Below are 21,168 nucleotides of genomic sequence, written 5' to 3' on the forward strand. Positions count from 1 at the left end.
AGCCCGACTAAACTGGTGTGACAGCTTTCCCCTCTGTGCAGACCAGCTTTATATTGTCTCTGTCTGCAGGAGAATACATTCTGAGTGAATGAATTTCATTACAGAGCCCTTTGTGTGCATGCATATGTGTGAGCAGCTTTGTTGACTCGGATCAGGTTACATTTATGGCCTGTTCCCTGGTGGGCTGCAGAGTGTGTGCATGCATGCAATATAAATGTCAACATTGACTTAAAAGAGTAGTGTAAGATCATGTCGAATAAGGCGTAGGAAGGGTCTGTCTCATAATTCACTTACCAGGCAAAAAAAAAAAACCCATTACAATACATGTCAAGTTTTGGATTGATTTGAACATGCACAGAAGATTGATAAACGCCCTGGAATGGCCTTAAAAAAATTAACACATTTTAACTAATGGCGGATTTTCTAATGGTGCTAGGGTACGGCTCCAAGGTTTCATTGTAGATCTCTGCATGCCGCGTCTTCCTACCAAATGTCATAATTCTATCTTAAAAACAAAGGAGGGGCCTTTAACTTCGGATACTGCTTGGAGGTGGAGTTGGGGGTTATAGCCCATGTCTCACACCCATTCTTGAGACCCTTAAAATATATTATTTTTTCACCAGCCCTGAAGCATGTTCCAGTTCTCTTGACCTTTAGGGCATGTAGACACACTCAAAGGTGTAAGGAAACACATAGAAGAAAAAGAAAAGGGTAGCTTTTTTAAAGAAAAAGCTACCCTGTGCACTTGCATTTATTTCCCATGTTTGCTGATAGTGATGCTGGTTGTGTCTGTTTACTGGGACCTTATGTTGAGATTCGAGCAGGAGAAAACCATTCCAATGCCAGCAGGGAGATGATTGACATGGGAGCCGTCCTCATAATGTATAAAAATGTGCCTCTGATCGCTGCTCACTCATGCAGTGGTGCATGCTGGAAAATACCGAGCCCGCCGCAAGCTCCAAATCCCCCGTCGTTGTCGTCGGGCGATGTCCCCCTCCCCCCCCCCCCCCCCCCCCCCCCCCTTCACCACCACCACCAGAAGCCTCAATGCTCAATCTGCTGCACAAGTACCCATCCCTCCCTCCCTCCTCGCCTCCTACTCTATCTACTACCCTCCTCCTCCTCTTTCTCCTGCCCCTGCCTTGGCACACACACTCTGGTATGCATAGAAATTCAATCAGATGCTTAATTACATCTTAACATGGGTTCCTACCAGCTGGCTTTATTCCCCTGTTTCTGATTAAAGGGATTAGAAAAATGAAATTTAACAGTGAATTTGCATACAGCTCTAAAAGGGGGAACTGGCACGTCTCTGTGGCTGTCTGGCCGCTGTTTGATGCTCTTGCTCCCTGTTGTCTATTAAATAAGGAGGGAAATACACAAACATGTTCCTGCCGCAGCAGGTAGAAGCAATTATAAGAAATAGAAGCTGGGTCTCACTCTGAGTCCTGGAGACATGAAACCCTGTGACCAAGTCGTCTGATGCATAGATCACATCAAAAAGTGGCTTTAAAGAGAAACAGGGGTGTGTTTCTGTTGGTTCTATAGAGCATGCAGGTTGGGAATACACCTTTTGCTTTTGCTCATATCTGCCTGATGAATGGTGTACAGTGAAACCGGGTGGCTTTAGGCCTCTTCCTAATGGGGCCAAGTAGGCCCACTATCCAAGCTGTGCAAAGAAAATGGGCCCATTAATCACAGAGCCACCAACATCATCTCCATATGATTATTCTCCTCATGTCTTGGCTAACTCCTCACTGCACAGGAATTATTGTGACATCCACTGTGCTCCTCGCCGCTCTTTCATCCACTCTTTTTTTTTTTTTCTCCCTCAGAATAACTAGCAGGCTTACTTTTCAACTTAATCCCCCCGCTTGTAGCCGAGCTAAATCTATCCTGGGAGGAGATCTGGTTACGCATTCACTGTTTATTTTATGCAATTAAAAAGTGATTCTGTTGGAAGTTTGTATTAGAGGGATTAAAGGCTTATTGGTCTGTCAATTCTCTGAGAGAAAGAGGAAACAGTGTAAGAGAGTGGGAAAATAAAACAGACAGGGGGGTCTGAGGGGACGAGAGGAGGAGAGAGACTTGAGTATTTAATGTGTGTGTTATGTCAGGATATACTATAGGTGTTTGTTTACCTTGCTCAAATAATGAACACTTACTCAGTGCGGCCATTTTGGTATTACTTTGGGAGCAAACCAGATCAATCCTTAACATTATTCTATTGATGAAGAACACTGTAATTAGTCCCTGTGAAACGGGGAGGATGTGCTTAAGAGAAGTAAAGCTGTGAGGAAGCTGCAGGCTCACTATGTGACATCCTACTGCCCCCTTTTGGTAGAGGACAGAATATCACTTCTAACAATGCAAGCTGGAGGTGAAGTGCACGAGTTTTGATGGACATGAGGCAAAATATAAAGAAATAGGGGAAAAACAAGTTTGTTTTTCAGAGACGAAAGCACACAGAGATAAGAAATCATTAACCTTACATCAATATAAGACATATGTGTTAAAGCTACAAATATGACTAAACACTTTGTGCAACAGTTTAAACAATGGACCAATCCAATGTTTACTTTGATTTCTTATTTCTTATTCCCTGTTGTTTTCTTCCTTTTTTTATATTTAAAAAAAAAGTGCTGAGCAGACTGGTTTCTGCTGCACTCTGTTATTAGATTAAAAGACTCAAGTGTTGTAGATCAGGTAGGAAACATGCACAAAAGATATCAGAAAGATCTTAGTAAGTCATAGATCCTGGTTTCAGGTGTAGGCATGTTTGCTGTCACACAGTGCCACCTCCTGGCCAGACTGAGTATTTCAAATACCCTTCCCATCACTTCCCACTGCACACAACAGCCAGTACTAAAGTTTGATCTTCAAATAAATATGGCTTCAGTATTTCCATTTTATGTGCAAGTGGATTCCCATACAATTTAATGAAGTAAATGTTTTATGAGAACAACATTTGCAGGCCTTTAGAGATGTTTTTTTCTGGTCAACGCAATATTGTGGTTCAAGTGCAAAGATAGTGAGGCGCAGTTTTGTTTAAAGGGTCCCTCTGTGCAACGCGAGATTTAATAGGAAAGACACGCATGCATGCTCGCAAAAACACAAGTCGGTGTATGCGCTGCATGTGCACACACATTAATAAATCTAAAGCTGAGTAAATGTTAGGGAAGTGAGAAATAAAGGTATAAAAGTGAAAGAAGCTCACCTTGTCTCATCTAACCTCTCTCTGCTTTTTTACCTATAACTCTCCCCAAGCAGACATATGATTTCAAACACCGCTTTTGTTCCTTTTCCTGAGGTTGCTCGTATTTTTAACAGAATATTTTTGTCACTTGAACTTTGAGGACAAGAGAAATAAAACACTTTGTGTGTGCTTGTCAGCTGAATGAGTTAAACTACAAAAACTTAACATATGTTTGTCCTTTAAAAGAAATTAAGTTACATTGTGTGACTTACATGCTTCTCTCCTTCGTCCAATCCATTCAACAAAGCACTTGTCCTTGAAGCTCTTAGCGGACTGAAGGTTGTGTACATGTGTATGATCTGTAAATAATTTATACTGATCAATCCTGGTGTAAGTGATCCTGTAGATAGAGAGCGGCTGATTTACAGATCTGATCTAATTCAGGACCGTGCTGCCAGGTGTCACCTTAACACCTAAAACCCTGATCTTCCCTCAGTGTCCCCTTACCCCCTCCCTTGGGCGTGATCAGTGGCTTTGATATTGACAGAAGCCAACACTGCCCTCTGCTGGACGATTCTCATATTACAGCAGCTGACCTCAGCAGCACCTTCCTTTACATCTGCTGTATTTCTGGCAGCTCTTTTGAAGCTTGTTCAGCGCTGCTCTTTAATGTTCGAACACCTTTTATATGACACCAGATGTTTCAGCTGCTTCTCATCACACACTCTGCTGAGCACAAACTGCAGCAGGAGGCTCTTTAGAGGCACGCCGAATCGGAGGCGCGGAGCATTAAAGGATGCAGATCCACTGTTATGACACTCCCATAATCATGAACGTGGCACATTTACACCGAGGGTTTAGTGATTATCACCTCGGTACTTGGGGGAGAGCCAGCGCCAGTGTGTGCCAGAGGATTTTGTGTGGCAAAATGACTCCAGACAGTGTAAGGTTCAGGTGTCTTAATGCAACCCTGGACAACAGTGTGGACTTTTAGGCTAGTATCAAACATAATTTATGACTTTATGAAAGTGCTCGTACTAGCTATTTCTAGGAAAGAGCACAAATGTGAAAGGGGTTGAGCAAATGTACCTTTGCTTTGAGTGTGGACTTAATCATCCGTGGGATTTTTGGGAAAAATAGAGAGATAGAGAATCATTCTGCTCTGAATACCTTCAGCCACTTCCTATTCCCTGTTTAATGTCTTATGCTACAATACAAATGGAAAAAGATCATGTGTTAAAGGCTAAGTTAATACAGTATCTCCATATGTGCTGCAGTGATGAAACTCCCCTTCTTGTGTTTTATATGAGAGTCTCCATTCCATTAGTGATTAAAATCTGTGTTTTTAGTCAGTAGATCTATACTACTAACAAAGAGAGAGGGAGCATGATGTTAGAGTATGTACATGAGTGTATGTGAAAACAGAGAGACTAGTGAGAAAAGAAGCTCAAACAGCAGTTTCTGCATGATGTTGTTGGGGAAACGGAGTATTTATTTGTGCAACAGAAGAAAAGTCATGTAGCAAATGTTCACCACGTACTAAGATAGAGTTAAGGATAGAGAGAGATGTGGAGTGTAATGCTGAGTGCTCAGGAGTATAGTTATGGTCCAGATGGCCCTGCAGCAGCAGCAGCTGTAAATCACTGCGTGTTGTGCGATCTGGACGATAGTGCTGCGGGCAGGAATCTCTCTGCAAGGTGAGAGCGCTGACGACAGCCATTATAGGGAATGAAAACAAGACTGTGGGGTGAAGGAGGATGGAGAGGCCAATGACATTGGCTCTGTTTGCCTCTATAAAGGACCAGATGCTACTATTGGTGTAGCAGTTCATTGTCATAAAATCTTATTACATTATCAACAGCCTGCTCTATTCAGCCTCTGTTCTTTTGTTTATCCAATGTTACTGTTAGGATAAATCATAATGCATTTTAATTTGCTTGCTGATTTCATGAAATATTTTATTTTTTTATCAGAGACAAGTTAATGAGGACTTGCGCTGTTCTGCAAGTGAGATTTTGCCCTTTCATTTGCAATTAACAACGCAGCCTCCGGGAGAAACAGTCACATTCAGCACACAGTGAAGCTAGCCCTTAGCGATTATTTGCTTCACTTGCGTGTGGATATCTTATTAAAGAGATAGAGTAAAGGTAAAATGTGGTTATATGATGATCCTGATGGACCTCAGGTTTGCCCTTTTGTTGTCCACACAAACTGTTACATAGTGGATGCTACCCATCATACTACATACAAACAGCAACTAAAACCCTTACATGCAAAATCCAATCATGTGCCCAAAGATTCTGCATTTGTCTGCAGCATCTGTCTATTGAGATCATGCATTTTAAGATAATTGATGTTTAATGTTTTCTGAAGCTGTAGAAAAAGCCTAGTCCTTGGCAGGTTTCATCTCAGAAAACCTCCATGAAACCTTTCAGAGAGATTTAATCGTTGTTGCACTGATAAATCAACTTTTAACTGCACATTTACTACATTATTTCTAACATGTAAAGTATATGAGAGTATATGAACATAAATAATCTTCACCTTTCAGGTATAATATGTACAGTAAACATGTGCAAACTGTTTTTTCTCCTGCACACATTAACCTTCAGCCAAGTTCCTCCTGTGACCTCCTATTGATTGCACATTGGCAATATAAGGAGAGGCTATGTGTGCGTATTGGAGAAGACAGATAGGGGCTTGAGGTGTGGGTGGGACAGTGGGTGTTGATTGAGTGGGTCCTCGTAACTTGGCCCTGCAAGGAATTCTGGGTGTGGTCTGCTTTATCATCCTCCATACATGCTGCACATAACTCATTCAGGACCAGCGGGGGCTCTGCAGCAGATGCATTGATATGTGTATCCAAGTAAAGTGCAGTATTACAACACTCCCACAGAGTGTGCACACACTCACACACTCACAGGCCCTGTGCTGAGCTGTATTTACAACCTGTAGATTAAATGTCACTGAGCTGCATGTCCTGCAGTATTTCTTAGCTCGGGTCAACGCCCCATCTCTATAACTGTAGATTGATCTTGATTTCACTCAGCATGTTTTGGGGGTGAGACAGTAATGAAATATGATTCGCAGGGAAATCTGGAATGTAAGTTGAAAAAAAAAATCTGTCAACACGTAGTGTCAGTGTTCAGCCAGAGAACTGATGGCTAATTTATGCCCCATCTGCCTTCCTCCAAAGCACTAGAATCAAAATTCTAATCAAATTCACCAGTAATGGGCATGCCATTAGCTATTGTCTCATAGAGTAAAAAAAAAACACTCAAATTAAGCTTGACTTAATTTTATTATAGAATCACAAATTTTAGGGCAGACAATGAGCCACATTTTACACTGTGTGAGCTCAAGGACCTCTCATCTCTGTTAGCTAGCAGCAAGATAGCTTAGCTCGACAACTTCACAGGGAGTGAAACAAGAAGCCTCACTTTGACAAAAATGTATACACAAACATTTGCAGACATTCTTAAGATAACTAACAAAATACTTATGGTAGTTGTTTGTTAAGTGTTAAAAGATTAAGGGACTTTCTCTCCATTTCAAATCTTGGTGCTTAGCTATTTTTCTGTCTGCTGAAGCTTCATACTTGCTCATGCTAGTTCAGAGTGCTATCAGTCTTCTCATGCCGACTTTAGCAAGAAAGCTAATTAGCATATTCAAAAAATGTCAGGGCGATCTATCTTTGTGTGAAATTAAGCAGTGAATTACAACATTTGAAAAACATTGAATTAGAAGGCTGCAACACATTAACAGTCGATGTGCTGATCTTAACACTTTCAATGTAACGTTGAGCAGCTTGTAAGAATTGGTTTAAGGGGTGAGCAGGTTTAAACAGGCCAAATGTGGGAAAAAGAGTGGGTTATGTGTGTGCAGACAATGTGGAACATGTTTCCACTATGCCGAGAGGTAGTTGAGACATCAAAATAATTTTCAAATAACCCTCAAAACTAAACACTTCTATTTAAACCATTAGCTAATAGATAGAAACGATGCTTTACCACAGGTGGATTTGGTTGCACATACCACCACAGAGGCAGGTGTAAGCACATATTATGGGGTTGTATGTCCACAAGATTTGTTTTGCATCATCCAAGTCTGTAAAAACGATCTGAGCCACAGTCTGCTGATCTGTATGATTTTGAGTGCTGCACAGTGTGATGGACGTTAGTTATTTTAGCTGCTGTCACCTTATCTGTCGGGCAATCCTCTTTGGGTTTCAGGAGGAATGTCGGCCTGTCCATAGATCGACATTTCTCTTTAAATGAGTCAGGCGTATCTAGTGAGTCTTGCATGAAGTGTGTCCCTTCAAATCATACTCTCCTCAATGTACGATTTACAAAAAAAACTCTGGCAAATGTTGCAAAAAAACATTCCGCTTAACTAGTGTCTTTTTTTTTGTTGCTTTGTGGCGTAACGTAGATGAGGATCGTGACAGTTTAGCAAGCCTTGATCCCACATGTTGGGGTGATTGATTGACATCTGAAAGAACATTCTCTATCTTTCTACAGTGCCATTGGAAAGCAGCCAGTTTTTAGAAAGGTAACCGTCCAATACTTTGGGAAAACTAGAGCCAATCAAATGTGGGACATTGTTTTAATTTGCATGGGACAAGTGGTGAAAATGCTGTACAGTCCTACACAAAGCGGGACACTTGGTCACCCTAGTTTAAAACAAGGCCCATTCACTCTCTTTGTGTCAAGTCAAACAACAAAAAACTTCTCACTATTTTTGCTCCTTCCCAGAAACCAGCTAATCCTCTTTTGTTCCCTGCATGTGTGGGTGCACATGAGTGGCAGAAAGTGGGTGCCATCCCCCGCCCCCCTCCTGAGTGTCTTGCTGTGCTCCAAGCTGTGTACTAATGTCCAGTCCTCTCCTCCTGTTCATCCCTAGTGGGTGTCTTTGTACCACCCATCAATCCTGCTGTCGCATCATGTTGGCAGAGCTGAGAGGGGCCAGAATGTGAGCATCATAAATGCCAAACTAGCAAGAAGGAGAAGATTGAGGGACAAAATACAAAGGAGGTCTTGTTTTTCAAGGCAAACCAGTGACACATGCATTCTCTGAAACACTTTTAATTACATTCTTTCTCATATGCTGCTTGACATAGAATTGATATTAGTATCAAGAGAGTAATATTGTTAAGTACCAGGTTTACAGAGAAAATGATTCAGTGTACAACCACCTTGACCAGGGTTTATGACATAAAACAGTGTGTCAGATTTTAAATCAATTTCATGAACGAGGTCATCGGCAGAATGTCTCTCAGCTTGTCAAAGCGATATTTGTCTGTTTTTCGTCTTTCAGCTGCTGAACTTTTTAAGTAGTATGAGGCAGAAATTACCAGCTACAACTTGTACAACACATTTGCTTTATTTAAACATAAGGTGGGGACTGTAAGACTAATATTAAGCTATTTAATACTTTTCTAAGTATCAGCATTTTATCACACTGGAGGGGAAGTAACTTGATCTGAGCTGTGGAGGACTGCAAAGGTGAGCAGTTGTTCCAGTCTGCAGCTGCACTGAACAGTCAGCTGTAGCAGCAACTGAAAAGGTGTGGTTTGATGGTGTTTTCTCTCTCTGTGAAGCAGCTTTGTCCTGAATATACTGGAGTCTCTGGAGACCTGTGCCAAGCATCCCAGTGAATAGTGTGCTAAAGTTGAATAGCCTTAAGGACTAGCTCCTCTGCAGCTGAGGTTAAGGGGGGATAGAGTTTGGTGAAGTCAAGGTAGTGAGGTCTTTAGAGGTCGTCGATGTTGTTCTCAAAGGGTAATTGAGTATCAAAGCTGACAACAAAACTTGTGACAAAGGTGGAGAAGAAATGTTCTCATCACAAACAGAGAAATGAGCGATGTTGGAACAAGTTATTCCACTAGGGGTTAATTGTGTTTGATCCCGGCTTTTTTACCTTCTAGGCATCTAACTGAGGCACAGTTTGGCACAGCTTTTATGTATCATTCTCCGCTATATGCAAACACATTTAAAAGATAACTCGTGCCTAATCGCTGACACCCACAACAGAGCGCTTGAAGAGGGTGACAAGATAAGGCAGAGGTTTGACCCTGTGGTCCTTTCTAGCTGCCAAGATGTGTGTCGGCTCTGTGATCCATAAAGAGACAAGGCAAATCCTGCCAAAAGAGAAATAGAGATAACCACGTCCAATGATGTGCTAGAGATCAACAGTGTGATGGATGTATGGAGGCGATAGAGAAGGCTGTTATGTATGTATCGTCCAACATTTAGATCAGCTAAAAATTGCAGCTTGTTCTCACGTCATAGTCTTTGAATATCACAGCTAGTCCTCAAACCATGGAGCCGTTTAAACCCGTTGTGCACCTCGTCTGGATGCTGTCCTCTAGAGCTTATTGTTCTGAAGAGGCCTTGAAGTGAGATGAAGTGTAAAAAGGTCTGCTTGGGTTGATAGTCACCAAGAATGGGTAAAAGAAACACAGGTATATATGATTCCTGATAAAAATCAGACTTCTTTTAAGTTACCAAAAGAGAAAGCGTTACAGTATAAATCCTATTTAAGTCAACCTCAAAGTGGATACATTATTCAGGTAACTAATTTATTAACCTTAGGACGTATTTAAGCACAAATAAAATGTTTCTCTAAAAGTAACCAAGTCCTAACATAAACCCAGCTGTGACTGTTTGTCAATGTTAAGTAACTAACTAATGATTGATAAATATCTAGAAGTTTAAAATCAGTCATTTATATATTTGTTTGTTTCTTGCAAGTCAGTCAATAAATGTGCAGGGTTTTATTTATTTATTTTATTTATTTATTTTTTTATTTTATAACCTGACCACAGAGCCCTACACGTACCAAACAGGTGCAAGAGAAGAGCGGCACCAATTAAATCATATTTTTAAGCTTAGGAACCGAGGACAAATTCAATTTGGAGAATGCTCTTTCATACATAATATGTTCAATATTGTCCCCTTGCACGACAGGTGGGTTGTTAAAATGATCTCAAGTTGAGTCTAGAACACATGAATGAAAACTATACGTAGCTTGGCAGTACAATGTGAGTGAGTTTAACGGATGCTATGTTGTTTATTTGTTCACTGTTTTAATTTTGCAATGAAATGTCCTCACATCAGTGGTGCTTTATTTGTGCGCTGAAACGACATTATACTACTGTCTACAAAAAAAAACACTACAGCCATGTCAGGTCAGTAAATTAGGGATTTAATATTTGTTATGAATATTAGAATGACATGTTACGCTGTGATTGATTTACAACAACCTATCTTGATACAGTAGATAATGTAACATATTAGCTGCAGCATTCGATCAGGAATGACTGAATGGGAGAATTTGAATAGTGAAGCAGCTTAAAATTAAAACTTCTCCTGCAGCAAGCATTTCACATATACAAGATTAACTGGGATGCATTAAAATCGGACGTTTTTTAACAATACTTGTAGCACATGTCGACTCTTGCCTCTCTCTTTCTAAAGCACAAAACAAAAGAACCTGACTTAAATCTATAAAGCCTGTGCAGACAGTTGACCTTATAGTCTTTCATCGATGTATCTGTTCTCCCTGACCTGGCAGAGAAAGTCATTTGGGTGTTTCTGTTCACCATGGTTTCTAAATCTGTTGTACATTCTGTCTCTGAGTCAACATGAGGCTAATCTACTTCTCAGGCTGAATGTCGACAAAGATACACTCACCCTAAAAACACACACACACTCATCAGGCTACCTGTAGACAGTTTGTAAATGCTGCTCCTGTTCTAACTTGCTACGCCATCCATTATCCCTACATAGAATTAGCCGTGTATTGTCGGAGTCTCTAAGCTGTTGGCATAGCGGTGACATTTTGCAGGTAGAAGGAGTGTTAGATTGGCGTCCTGAGGGGCTGAAGTGGCCTGTCCTCGCTGCAGTGGTAATTATTCCAGGGGCCTAATCATTAGAGAGCTGTTTTAATCAGACTGCCATCAGTGGCTAATGTAATGCGATTAATTACATCTCCAGGAGCATGGCCCTTAAGGGGCACTTCATCAGGATTACATGACTGACGAATAGAGTCTCTTAGGTAGGGCATTGTCCACATTATCAGCAATATAAGAGCACAATGTGATTAAGTGAAGACTTAATTTGAACACAGCATGTGTAGATTGAGACTGGTATACTGTTTTTTTTAATAACACCTTGTTGGCATTCTGCGAGCAAGTCAGTACACAAACTGACCTCAAACCCTTTAAAATCCCATTTATAGTGGAGGTGTTGTGTTAGTTTGGAGCAGTTTAAACTTGGTCCTGGTATTTTACACGACGCTAATGAAGGGCAAATGAGAGAGACGGGGGAGAGGGCAGAAGGGGAAGAGGTACTGCTGACACCTCCGGTTTCCCACGTTAACCTGCACTCACCTGCCTCCTGACAGCCCGGGCAAGCAAAGGAAACGAGCAGTGTAACTCTAAACCCAGACTTGCTGAGCTTGTTTTTCACAAAAATAGGCTTTGTGTCGTGTGTGTGAGCTTTTGCCCATACTGCACCTTGTGTGTTGTACACATTCTAAAAAAAAACAAAGGCATGCAATTGTAAGACTCTCAAATGACAGAAAGATGAGGTCATTTGTTGGGGAATTGTGGATAATTTTTCCCTGAACGATTGCAAACAACTGTGAGACTATACTTGCTATCTTTTTACCAACTCAAGGCATCTACATGTCTCTTTTTTTTTTAAACTTCATACAGAATATACATGATCTGTAATTCCTATTGTTGGTGCTTAGTATTCCAAAATCAGACTAAATATGTTTGAACCTACTCTCACTTTTAGACCAACTTAGTGGCACACAGTATTGAAAAAAAAAAAACAGAGAAAGTGCATGTGTGAGACTCATAGCACACCTACAGTGCAGGAAAAAAACTCTCCAAATTGCATTGCATGATGGAAATGCACATTATAACTTTAAGGATAACAAGTGATGCTTTTTCATCTCTATATAAGTAAAAAGGTGATGGCAGTGTAAATGGCAGTATGTATGCACGACAATAGCCTTTATATAAGATAATAGGCTTTGCAGGAGATGGCAAATGTAGGGCGGAGGGTGTGGGGGTTGACATGCAGAAAAGTGTGCAAAGTGTAGAGGTTGGATTCGAACCCAGAGTTGCTGCGAGGTGAACTTCAGCCTTGGTACAAGGGGCACGCAACATGACCGCGAGGCTATCTGTTGTCCCATTCAACGTCTTTTCTAAACTCTGTGGTAGATAACAATTTGCGGCAATTACAGATTAACTGTCACACAAAAGCACACCCAGTCAAACTGGTCTGTGCGCCTGTCCAAACAGGTGCGTGTGGGACAAGTGGGTTGGTTGTGTATGTGGGTGCAACACTTATTTTGTTTTTTGATCTTGGAAAGCATTAGGTTACAGTAGTCCTGCTTCAGATCGCACACACAGAAGCTCACACACTGATTCATGTACAGGTTTAAACCGTCGAGCTCAGATTGGCTGGAGGGTGTCAGTGATGAAAAAAACCCTTCGTGAACGAGCATCACAGGCATGCAAAAGAGCTGTGGCACTTGAGAAGTTGCTACTCACACCCCCATGCTCGTCTCAGTCGGTCTCTCTCCTCCACATCTCCCTCGCCCCCTCCCTCGCTTCCTCTGTTGCTTGATGCACTCTCTCTCTTCTTCCTCCTCCTCTCTCTCCCTCTCTCTGTCAGACGCTCTGTTGACAAAGTCAAGGCTGCTCTGAAGTGAACTATCTCTGTGATTTATTCCTTATTATCATATCAACATGGGCTCATGTGATCTGAGACGAGTCTGATGTGGAAGAGGAGAGAGAGAGAGGAGGGGAGGGGGGGAGGAGGACACACTTGCATCTACACTCCTGGACACACTCACCCATTCAGACACTGCCTGATGCAGGTGACAGGAGTTTGCTGCTGCTGCTGCTGGATCAGTAATGTGTCACCATCAGTGTAAGCCGTCCACACTGTGACCAGAACTACTTCTGCTCTTCAAGAGGGGGGGAACAATTTTGCTTCTTCTTGTGCTATCTCTGGTCTTGGGAGCTGTTACCACTGAGCTCAGTTTGTGGATTTGACAAGGACTGCAAGAAATACCTCCCTGACTCCAAAAGGCACTGAAGAAGAGGAAGGAAAAGGATCAGATCAAAATTTGAGAGTGAATCTCCAGAAATCCAGGCTTACTTGCCTGTCAACCCATTCTGGAATAAGAGTCACTCTGTGCAGCTTATGCCCTCAGAAGGATAACTCCAATCCCCCAGGAGGAAGAGGAGGGCTGTAAGCGGTGAGTGTGTGTCCCTGTGGGGGGCTTCAGTGTCGTGGCCCAGGTCTGTCACTCCAAGGGAAGCCAGGGCAAAAGGAGGAGGAGGAGGACGTGTTTTTGTTTTGGAAGTCTTCACACAGCTGTGGGAGATATGACTGAGTGTTGGACAGCACTCCTTATGGACCTTCACCAATCTCTGCTGTAGCCCTTATGCGAGCTCCAGAGGCCGGCATGGCTGGCGGGCGGATACCCCTTATGCTGCTGCTGCTGGTGCTGGTGGAGATGCTGAGCGTGGTCTGCGTACCAGGGGACGGCTCTGGGAAGTACAAGGGGAGCTGGAGGTGGAAAGGTGACAGGAGCCGTGAGTAACTCCTCCTTCTCCTTCCTCGTTGATCTTCTTCTTTGCTCTCTATCCTCCTCCTCTTCTTGCATTTCTCAGCTCTTAAAAAAAAAAATAAGAGAGTGAAACATCGCTTCCTCCTTGTACTTTGTTTTACTATTCTTTTACATTCCCTGCTGGTGGAGTGTGATCCGGGAAGCAGTAAACATTGTGTGCCACTTTGATTACTCCGGTTGCTGTTTGAGTCTCAGCTCATTTCTCTGCGGCACCTGGATATGAGAGTGAAAAATAAATCGTCTATATGAGGCCAGCGACCTTGGCCTGCGCTGCCAGCTTTAAGAGCTATCAATATGACTGCGAGAGTGCCTCTCTGTTGTTGCATTTGCTGCGAGTTGCAATTCACAGTTTATTATCCCTCTTTCTCTGAGCATCGCCGTAATATTCCTGCATGAATATCTCATAGGGGCTCATTCGTTGTCATTAATTGATCAGTGTTGAGTTGTAAAAAGCTACTCAGAGCGATGCTACTGCCTATTTCCTCAGAGTAAAAGCCGGGTGCAGCTATGAGAGGGTTCATTATGCATGCTGACACATGAGTGCATGGATGTTAGGAGGAGAGAGGATGTTCTAATGAGCAGAGAGCTGCGGTTTGGTTCAGGACATAGCTGCTGTACCCCATGGCTTTTGGCTGCAGGCTAATGGGATTGTTTGGCATGCCACCACTGCTCGATGCTGAGTGATGAAGGTGGGGGGGGGTTTGTCCCCTTGTGCCCGTCCCCTCTGTGGAGGTTAAAGGGAGATCGCTATCTTGATACTGTTCCAAGATTAAATGACTGCAATGGGATGGAAGAGGCACTAAGTCAACGTAAAGCAGGTCGCCTGACTTCCCAAGGAGACAGGAGCTGGCCCCCCGGGTGCTATGAAGAGTGATATCATTTATACATTTGGATGGCAATGACGGTGATTCCTTGAGTTGCGTGATAGATTTAGCTTCACATCCCTTCCTTTCTATTCAGCACCCTATTTAACTCACAATACCTCAAAGATGACTTTCTTTAACTATGTATCCATTTTTTATTTGCTTCTCAACAAGGTAAAATGTTCTGCTTAAATTGATTAGTTTTTTTTTAATTTTGCAAGATGTTCATCTAAATTTGTTATTGGCTCTTTGCATTCTGTGTTTAGAGCTGTGTTTGGCAAGCAAGGAGTTAGTTGTGCTGAGAGACTGAAAATCAAAAGCAATACATTTGCAACAGCAATGCGTGCACCACTTTTGCAAGCTGTTCTCTTCTTGCATTCTTGAGAATACACTTAGTAAAAGTAAAACTTTGATTCACAGAGGTGATGAAATATAGGACAGACAGCTTGAGCTATGTTATGTACTTAAGTGTTGTTTTATACTCTTATCCCCATGCTGTGACTGTTATGCACCTCTCCACCCCGGTGTAAATTCTCCCTGTCAATCAAAATCTATTGAAAACAGGTTGTTTCAGCTAGAGTTTTAAATCCATGGTGTAGTTAAAAGCTCAAATCTGTGCCATCCTATTCCTGAACCTGAACCTCTCTATGTGAACCTGGACCAGAGAGACTCCTCCCTATGAATATTCTTTATGCAGAAAGTTTCACTGAGTTCACATCCACTGACAACTCAAGCGTGCAGTGCTGCTTTGGATTGTCATATTAATCAAGCAATTTAAGTACAATCAACATTTTTATTTTAATAGTGACTGAAATGGAGTCTATAGATATAAAGGAAGTTTGGTTTTTGCATCCTTAATCCTCCCTGTTTTGGTTTTTATCTCACCACTCACTCAGTCAGGGTTCTTTCCAGATGCAGCAGGGAGCGGTAAAAATAGATCGATCCAGATTTTTCCCTCAAGAGCTTTAATGAGAGCAAATATTTGACTTACATATGCCAGCTGGCCAGGAACATAACTCCTAATGAATGCTAATGATGCTCCGTGTTGGCTGGATGTGTAAATGTGAAAAGTGTTTGCCACTGTAAATCCACACCATTTAAATTAAAATGGTGTTTTGTGATTTTGGTTGCAACCCTTTTACTTCTAAACCAATGTGTCTACCAAAGAATTAGAAAACTGTCTGTTTAAATGTATCATATTTGATGGATAACAACACCTTTTCACATCATCTGTTAACTTTTAAAGAAGGAACATCTTTCTTTTGCAAGATTCTAGTCTGGTCAACGTTAAAGTAGAGAACTTGATGGAGTCACAGGAATTCAAACATCCTTAAATGTGTCTTCCTTTTTAGCACAACCTCCTAGACTGCGTTTGATAGAATCACTGTTACTGTTGTCTCATCCTGCTGCCTTTTCCAGCAAATAGAAAAACTCCTTATCTGCAATAACCACTAAATTATCAAATTGCTTCCTTCAAAAGTGTGTATGGGTTTATCAGTCCTGTCTCTTGGATACTGAATGTGTCACACTGCAGTCTGCACATAAAAGTTCCATTTGGCTCCGCACAAAGAATACAGTGATATGCATGAGGACAGCCTGCTGATTTAAGGGGTAATGTCATCTTCTATTATTTGCTACCTGAGACTAAATCTGGTGTAAGACTGTGTGCGGCCCAGTTCTTCTCTCTGACAGAGCAGCACTTTTATGCACACTCCATCTCTCTGACATAGAAATACACACATGCACTCTGGCCAACACATGAACCCAAAGCAGGACTAATGTGTAAAGAAGGATTTGAGTGTGCGTGTGTGTGTGTGCTCTTTATGTGTTTGTGTGCTTGTGTTAGTGTGCATGATAAATAAAATATTACATCATCTATTTTTAGTGACAACTTGTCTCCTCGAGTCAATGCAGCTCCGATATGTCCCTCTGTGAAATCCTTTCCTTATCGTCTGAAACTTTCCTCCCGCCTTCTCACATCTTTTCCTTCTCAGTTCTTGCGACAGTTTCAACTTTAAAGACTTCACAGAAGCAAGTCTGCCGCTTTCCTGCAGACAGATGGACTGACCCTCTTTTAAAATGACATCATCATTCATAATTAATACGGTATATTTACCGTGTTCATGCATAAATATGAGCTTTGGTCCAGCTTGTACTTGCAGGTCCACAGAGTGGACCTCCAGCCTGTTTGCTGAGGTTTTGTTTCTCTTCTCTGACACGGTTTCTTCCCTATGATGGATGAAGAAGATTATAGAATTTACGGCTGATTTACTCTGCTCTGGATGCTAATAGAAGCCTTGGAAATTTCACAGGCTGCCTCTCAGAATTTAAAAGTACAAGGCACTTATTTATTTCAGATATCTCACGCATCATTTTCCAGGAACAAAAATGTACTATGTTGATGTTTTCTGCATATGACTGCAAGAAGAGTCAAAAAGTGTGGACAGATCTATAGATGAATTCCCATATGAGCTGATGATGTTGATGACAGATTAAAACAACGTAAAGTTAAAATATGTTCAGACTGTATACTGGATAAGGCTGTTGTTTTATTTGCCAGAATCATTGAGACCACCCTGGGAGCATATGTTCTCCGTGTAACTCTGTGCATTTGCACCAATAGATGGCAACAGTGGCTTACATCCTTGTGGAGTTGGACTGAATGTAAATGTTCTAATGAACTGTGTGGAACCTGTGGTTTGGGTCACAGGCCAGATGGAGTCCAGACCGTCAAAACTATGTGAATACTGCCAAGGGAAACTTATCCCGAATCAGTAGATCAATGCAGGCATTTAAGTAGTAATTGCACATGATATATAAGCAATGTACACAATCTTGGATGAATCCAATATGCACCAGGTCTCTCTTTCTGCTGCAAGATCATTACATCTATCCATTACTTATCTATACCAAGGAGGCCTGAGGGGTGTGGGGGGGCTGGAGCCAATCCCAGGTGTCATTGGACGAGAGTGGTGGCCAGTCAACCACAAGGCTGACATACAGAGATAAACAACTAGTCACACTCACATCCACACCTATACGGGCAATTTTAGATTCATCTATTCATCTAATGAGAAAGTCTTTGGACTGTGGGAGGAAGCAGGAGTACCCGTAGGAAACCTGTACATACATGGAGAGAACATGCAAACTACACAAAGAGGAGCCGAACAGGAATACAAACCAGGAACCTTTACTCCAACAGTTGCAAGATGCTACATTTTTTAGGGAACAAAAATTAATCAAACAAAAAATTAATTCCCTCAGTTTTTGTGAAAAATAAGCCATAGGACAGACATATGCTTGTTTCACTTTCACATAAGGCAGCATCTAATAATGCATTATCTAAGCCTGTTTGTGTTTATCTCAAAATCCTGCTGAAAGTTACTGTATTCATTTTTTAGAGCTGTTGTGCTGAGGGACGTAGTCCTCGGGTGTTTGTTGCATCCTCATTAAAAGGACAACCTCATATGAAGTAAATTATGACAAGACTTGAAACTTTTTAGCAGGGAAAAGTGAAAGAACAGGTGGACACTGTGATCAGACATGGAACATAAATATGGGGCTCTGACAGGCGTGGGCCTGAGACAAAGCACAGGGATCCAGGATTCTGAGAATATGAAATGTCAAAGGTCATCAAGTGCTGAGGCGGGTTTGTAGAGGTTAAAAATCAAACGATACCACTCCCGCCACTCCTTGATGTTTTATATCCACCTCTTTACTTTCACCTCGCCTTTTTTACAGACGGATGTTTGCACTTACAGAGACCCTGGGTTCAACATCTGGATCTGAGACATGTGCAATGACATAAAATGGGAAAATATACATTTTTTTCTGGTTATTTGAATTCACTTCATAGGCAATAAACCAATACGTGCTTCCTGTCTGCTGCTAGCTGACAGACAATCACATTAGCAATTGCATTTCCATAACAGCATGAGAACACATTCATAAACAATTACAAATATGGATAGTTGACATTATACTGTGTGGATACCATCCTGTTCAATTATTTAGTTATCTGTTCAGATTGGATGCTGCTCTAACACATGGCAGACCAAATGGAAAGTTAGTCTTTCACACACATAATAACTCACAAATTGGTTGCATATTTAAAAAAAATTAAAACATTGCCAAATTTATAATGGCTTATGTTAAGATGACAATTCATATTTTATACATAGCCTTCACTGAAAACATTGTGCATCAAATTTTAAAGGAATTAAAAAACTGTTTGTGAATAATTTAGTGTCAAAACAATGATACAGTGTCTTTTTTGGGACCCAATATAAGAAGTAGAGCTAATCTTGATAAAGGAGAAATGGGCATCGTCAAGTGTTCATAATTATTTTATTCACGCCCTCAGGTTTTGTGATGGTCTCAATGTGAAGCACTTTTGAGTTTTTTGCAAATGGGAAGCCAGAAAGGGATCATGTTTAGCTGGTTACTCATCGAGAGGTGTATCTTACTGAGTAATGGGAACTTTTGTCTATGTTCTAATGATTTGATACTCCTCTTATTGTTAAGTGATGAAAGGCTGCCAATATTGTGATACACAGCCCGGTTGTCCTACAAAGTACTGACAAGAAGTGCAGTACAAGAGATTTTAAGAGGCATACATGGGAAATGAGAATGTGTTGCTAAAACAAAATCTTGTTTGCCTTCAGGTCAGACAAAAAAATTACTATTTCTTTTAATGCTTCCTCCAATGTTTAGAAGAAATAGTGAATCGGCACATTTTTGCAGGGAAAGAATTATAATATTCAGGCGTGACAGAATGAGTTCAGTTTAAAGCACACTTTGTCAGCTCTTTTATTACTGCATTTAGCTGATGAGAGCCTTGCTTTTGCTCTTTTGAAATGAATACTGTAGGGCAGTCAGACATGTATGCGTGCATATATAGGGCACGCAGTCTGTCTGGCTGACAGAAGCAAAGCCTACCATCCAACCACAGCAAAGACGGGACAAGCTGTTTACCATCCCAGACAACATTCTGCTGGGGCCTCTGTTTTCCTTTGCTTCACTGATGAAGTGGTAATTACAGGAGAGGCCTCGCACCTCCAGAGAGATCAACATCTTGCACGCAAAACACTCAGCTGTTATGCTGTCTCAGACACATTTCGGTCACGCCATTGACCAGAGGACATCATGTCTGAGGCTTGCTGCTGCTTGGTTAAATTGGAGCTGGGTAATTTCTGCTGCGTGACTGTCAATTGGGCCAATTTGATGCGATCACAGATGGTAATTCTGTACAATTTTAATGGAAGTCCTCATCTAACTGTGAAGGAAACCCGAGAGTAGCATCTGCAACTTGCATTTTCTTTAAAGGGTTGTTTGACACCTTTTTATTACTTCCTCACAATTCTTGGAAGCATAGAAGTATTCAAGCAATATAGAAAAGAAAATCCCACAGTATTCATGGACACACAATTCTAATAATTCAGTGCGTCTGCTTGGCTTGCTTAGTGGCAGATCTGCATCAGTGTTAGCACAAACCAGCTGTGTCAGTGGTCGGTCTTCCACGGTTGGAGCTGAGACGCTCTCTGCATCAGCATCCCTCCATTGCTGACGCAGCATTTGCACACATCATTTCCTCTCAACAATCCCCAGCTCTGTCCGCGAGCATCAGCAAGGCCATGATGGAAATTCATTCCTCACTAAACACTGGCTAGCTGTTTGCTCCTGTTTTGTATCAGTTAAAAGATATGCAAGACATCTGTTTCCACAGCACAGACAGAAGGGAGATTTTCCCCAGGATTGAAATCAACGTCAATTGGCTTTACTGAAGGAAATGTAGAATCCAAGGCTTAGTATAGATTACACTCGTAACAGTAAATTGAGCTTCATTCTCACTAAATGGAGTCTCACATGTTACTGTAGAAGATAATACTAGTTGTTTTAATCCAACAGGTACATCTGAAAGCCTTTTCTTCTGTTTTAACATTCAGGAAGTAGCTGAAAATGACCCGTAATATGAGATGCTGTTTACCATAGTCACATGTAGCCATTTTACTTTTCATCATGACATCATGCTAAGTGTTGGAAGCTCAAATGCTGGTATAATATTATTTATTTTTATGATGTTAGTACTTCTCCTTGTAAAATAAAAAAATACATTTCTAACGGTATTAGACCATATCTCAAGATTAAACTACATATTTTAGAACCCATTCATTGTTTTTTGACAACAGCTAATGTGAATATTCAACCACTAACTAGCTAACTAACTAAACTATAGTGTTACAATATAGCCTAGAATATATTAATTCTAAGCTAATGATGAACTAGCTAAAGTTGGGAGCTTAAAGTAGTTTGAAGGCTATAGCTAACAATGTCTGTTGAGACTTAGCTGTCTTAATGAGTTTGCAAATTTGTTGTTTTGGAAGCTCATTTGCTACTGACAGCTTAGTCACAACATTAGCCAATGTCTAGCTAACATAACTGTCTATTAGCTTT

The 21,168-nt window shown here is 41.3% G+C and overlaps 1 protein-coding gene across 5 annotated transcripts in view; it reads left to right on the forward strand.

The window, feature by feature from the left end:
- robo1 (roundabout, axon guidance receptor, homolog 1 (Drosophila)) overlaps window positions 1–21,168 on the forward strand; it is a 226,089-nt gene that overhangs the window by 47,313 nt on the left and 157,608 nt on the right. The window contains exon 1 of one of the 5 annotated variants that reach the window (XM_065960086.1): window positions 13,616–13,817. The exons of 3 other annotated variants lie outside the window; for them this stretch is intronic. In XM_065960086.1, the coding sequence (XP_065816158.1) occupies window positions 13,667–13,817 (151 nt within the window). In that variant the 5' untranslated portion in view covers window positions 13,616–13,666. Of the gene's footprint in view, window positions 1–13,615; window positions 13,818–21,168 lie in introns of those variants that run through there. One more of the 5 variants, XM_065960090.1, reaches the window with a different exon arrangement.

Source organism: Labrus bergylta, chromosome 11 (assembly GCF_963930695.1).
Source record: "Labrus bergylta chromosome 11, fLabBer1.1, whole genome shotgun sequence".
NCBI lineage: Eukaryota > Metazoa > Chordata > Actinopteri > Labriformes > Labridae > Labrus > Labrus bergylta.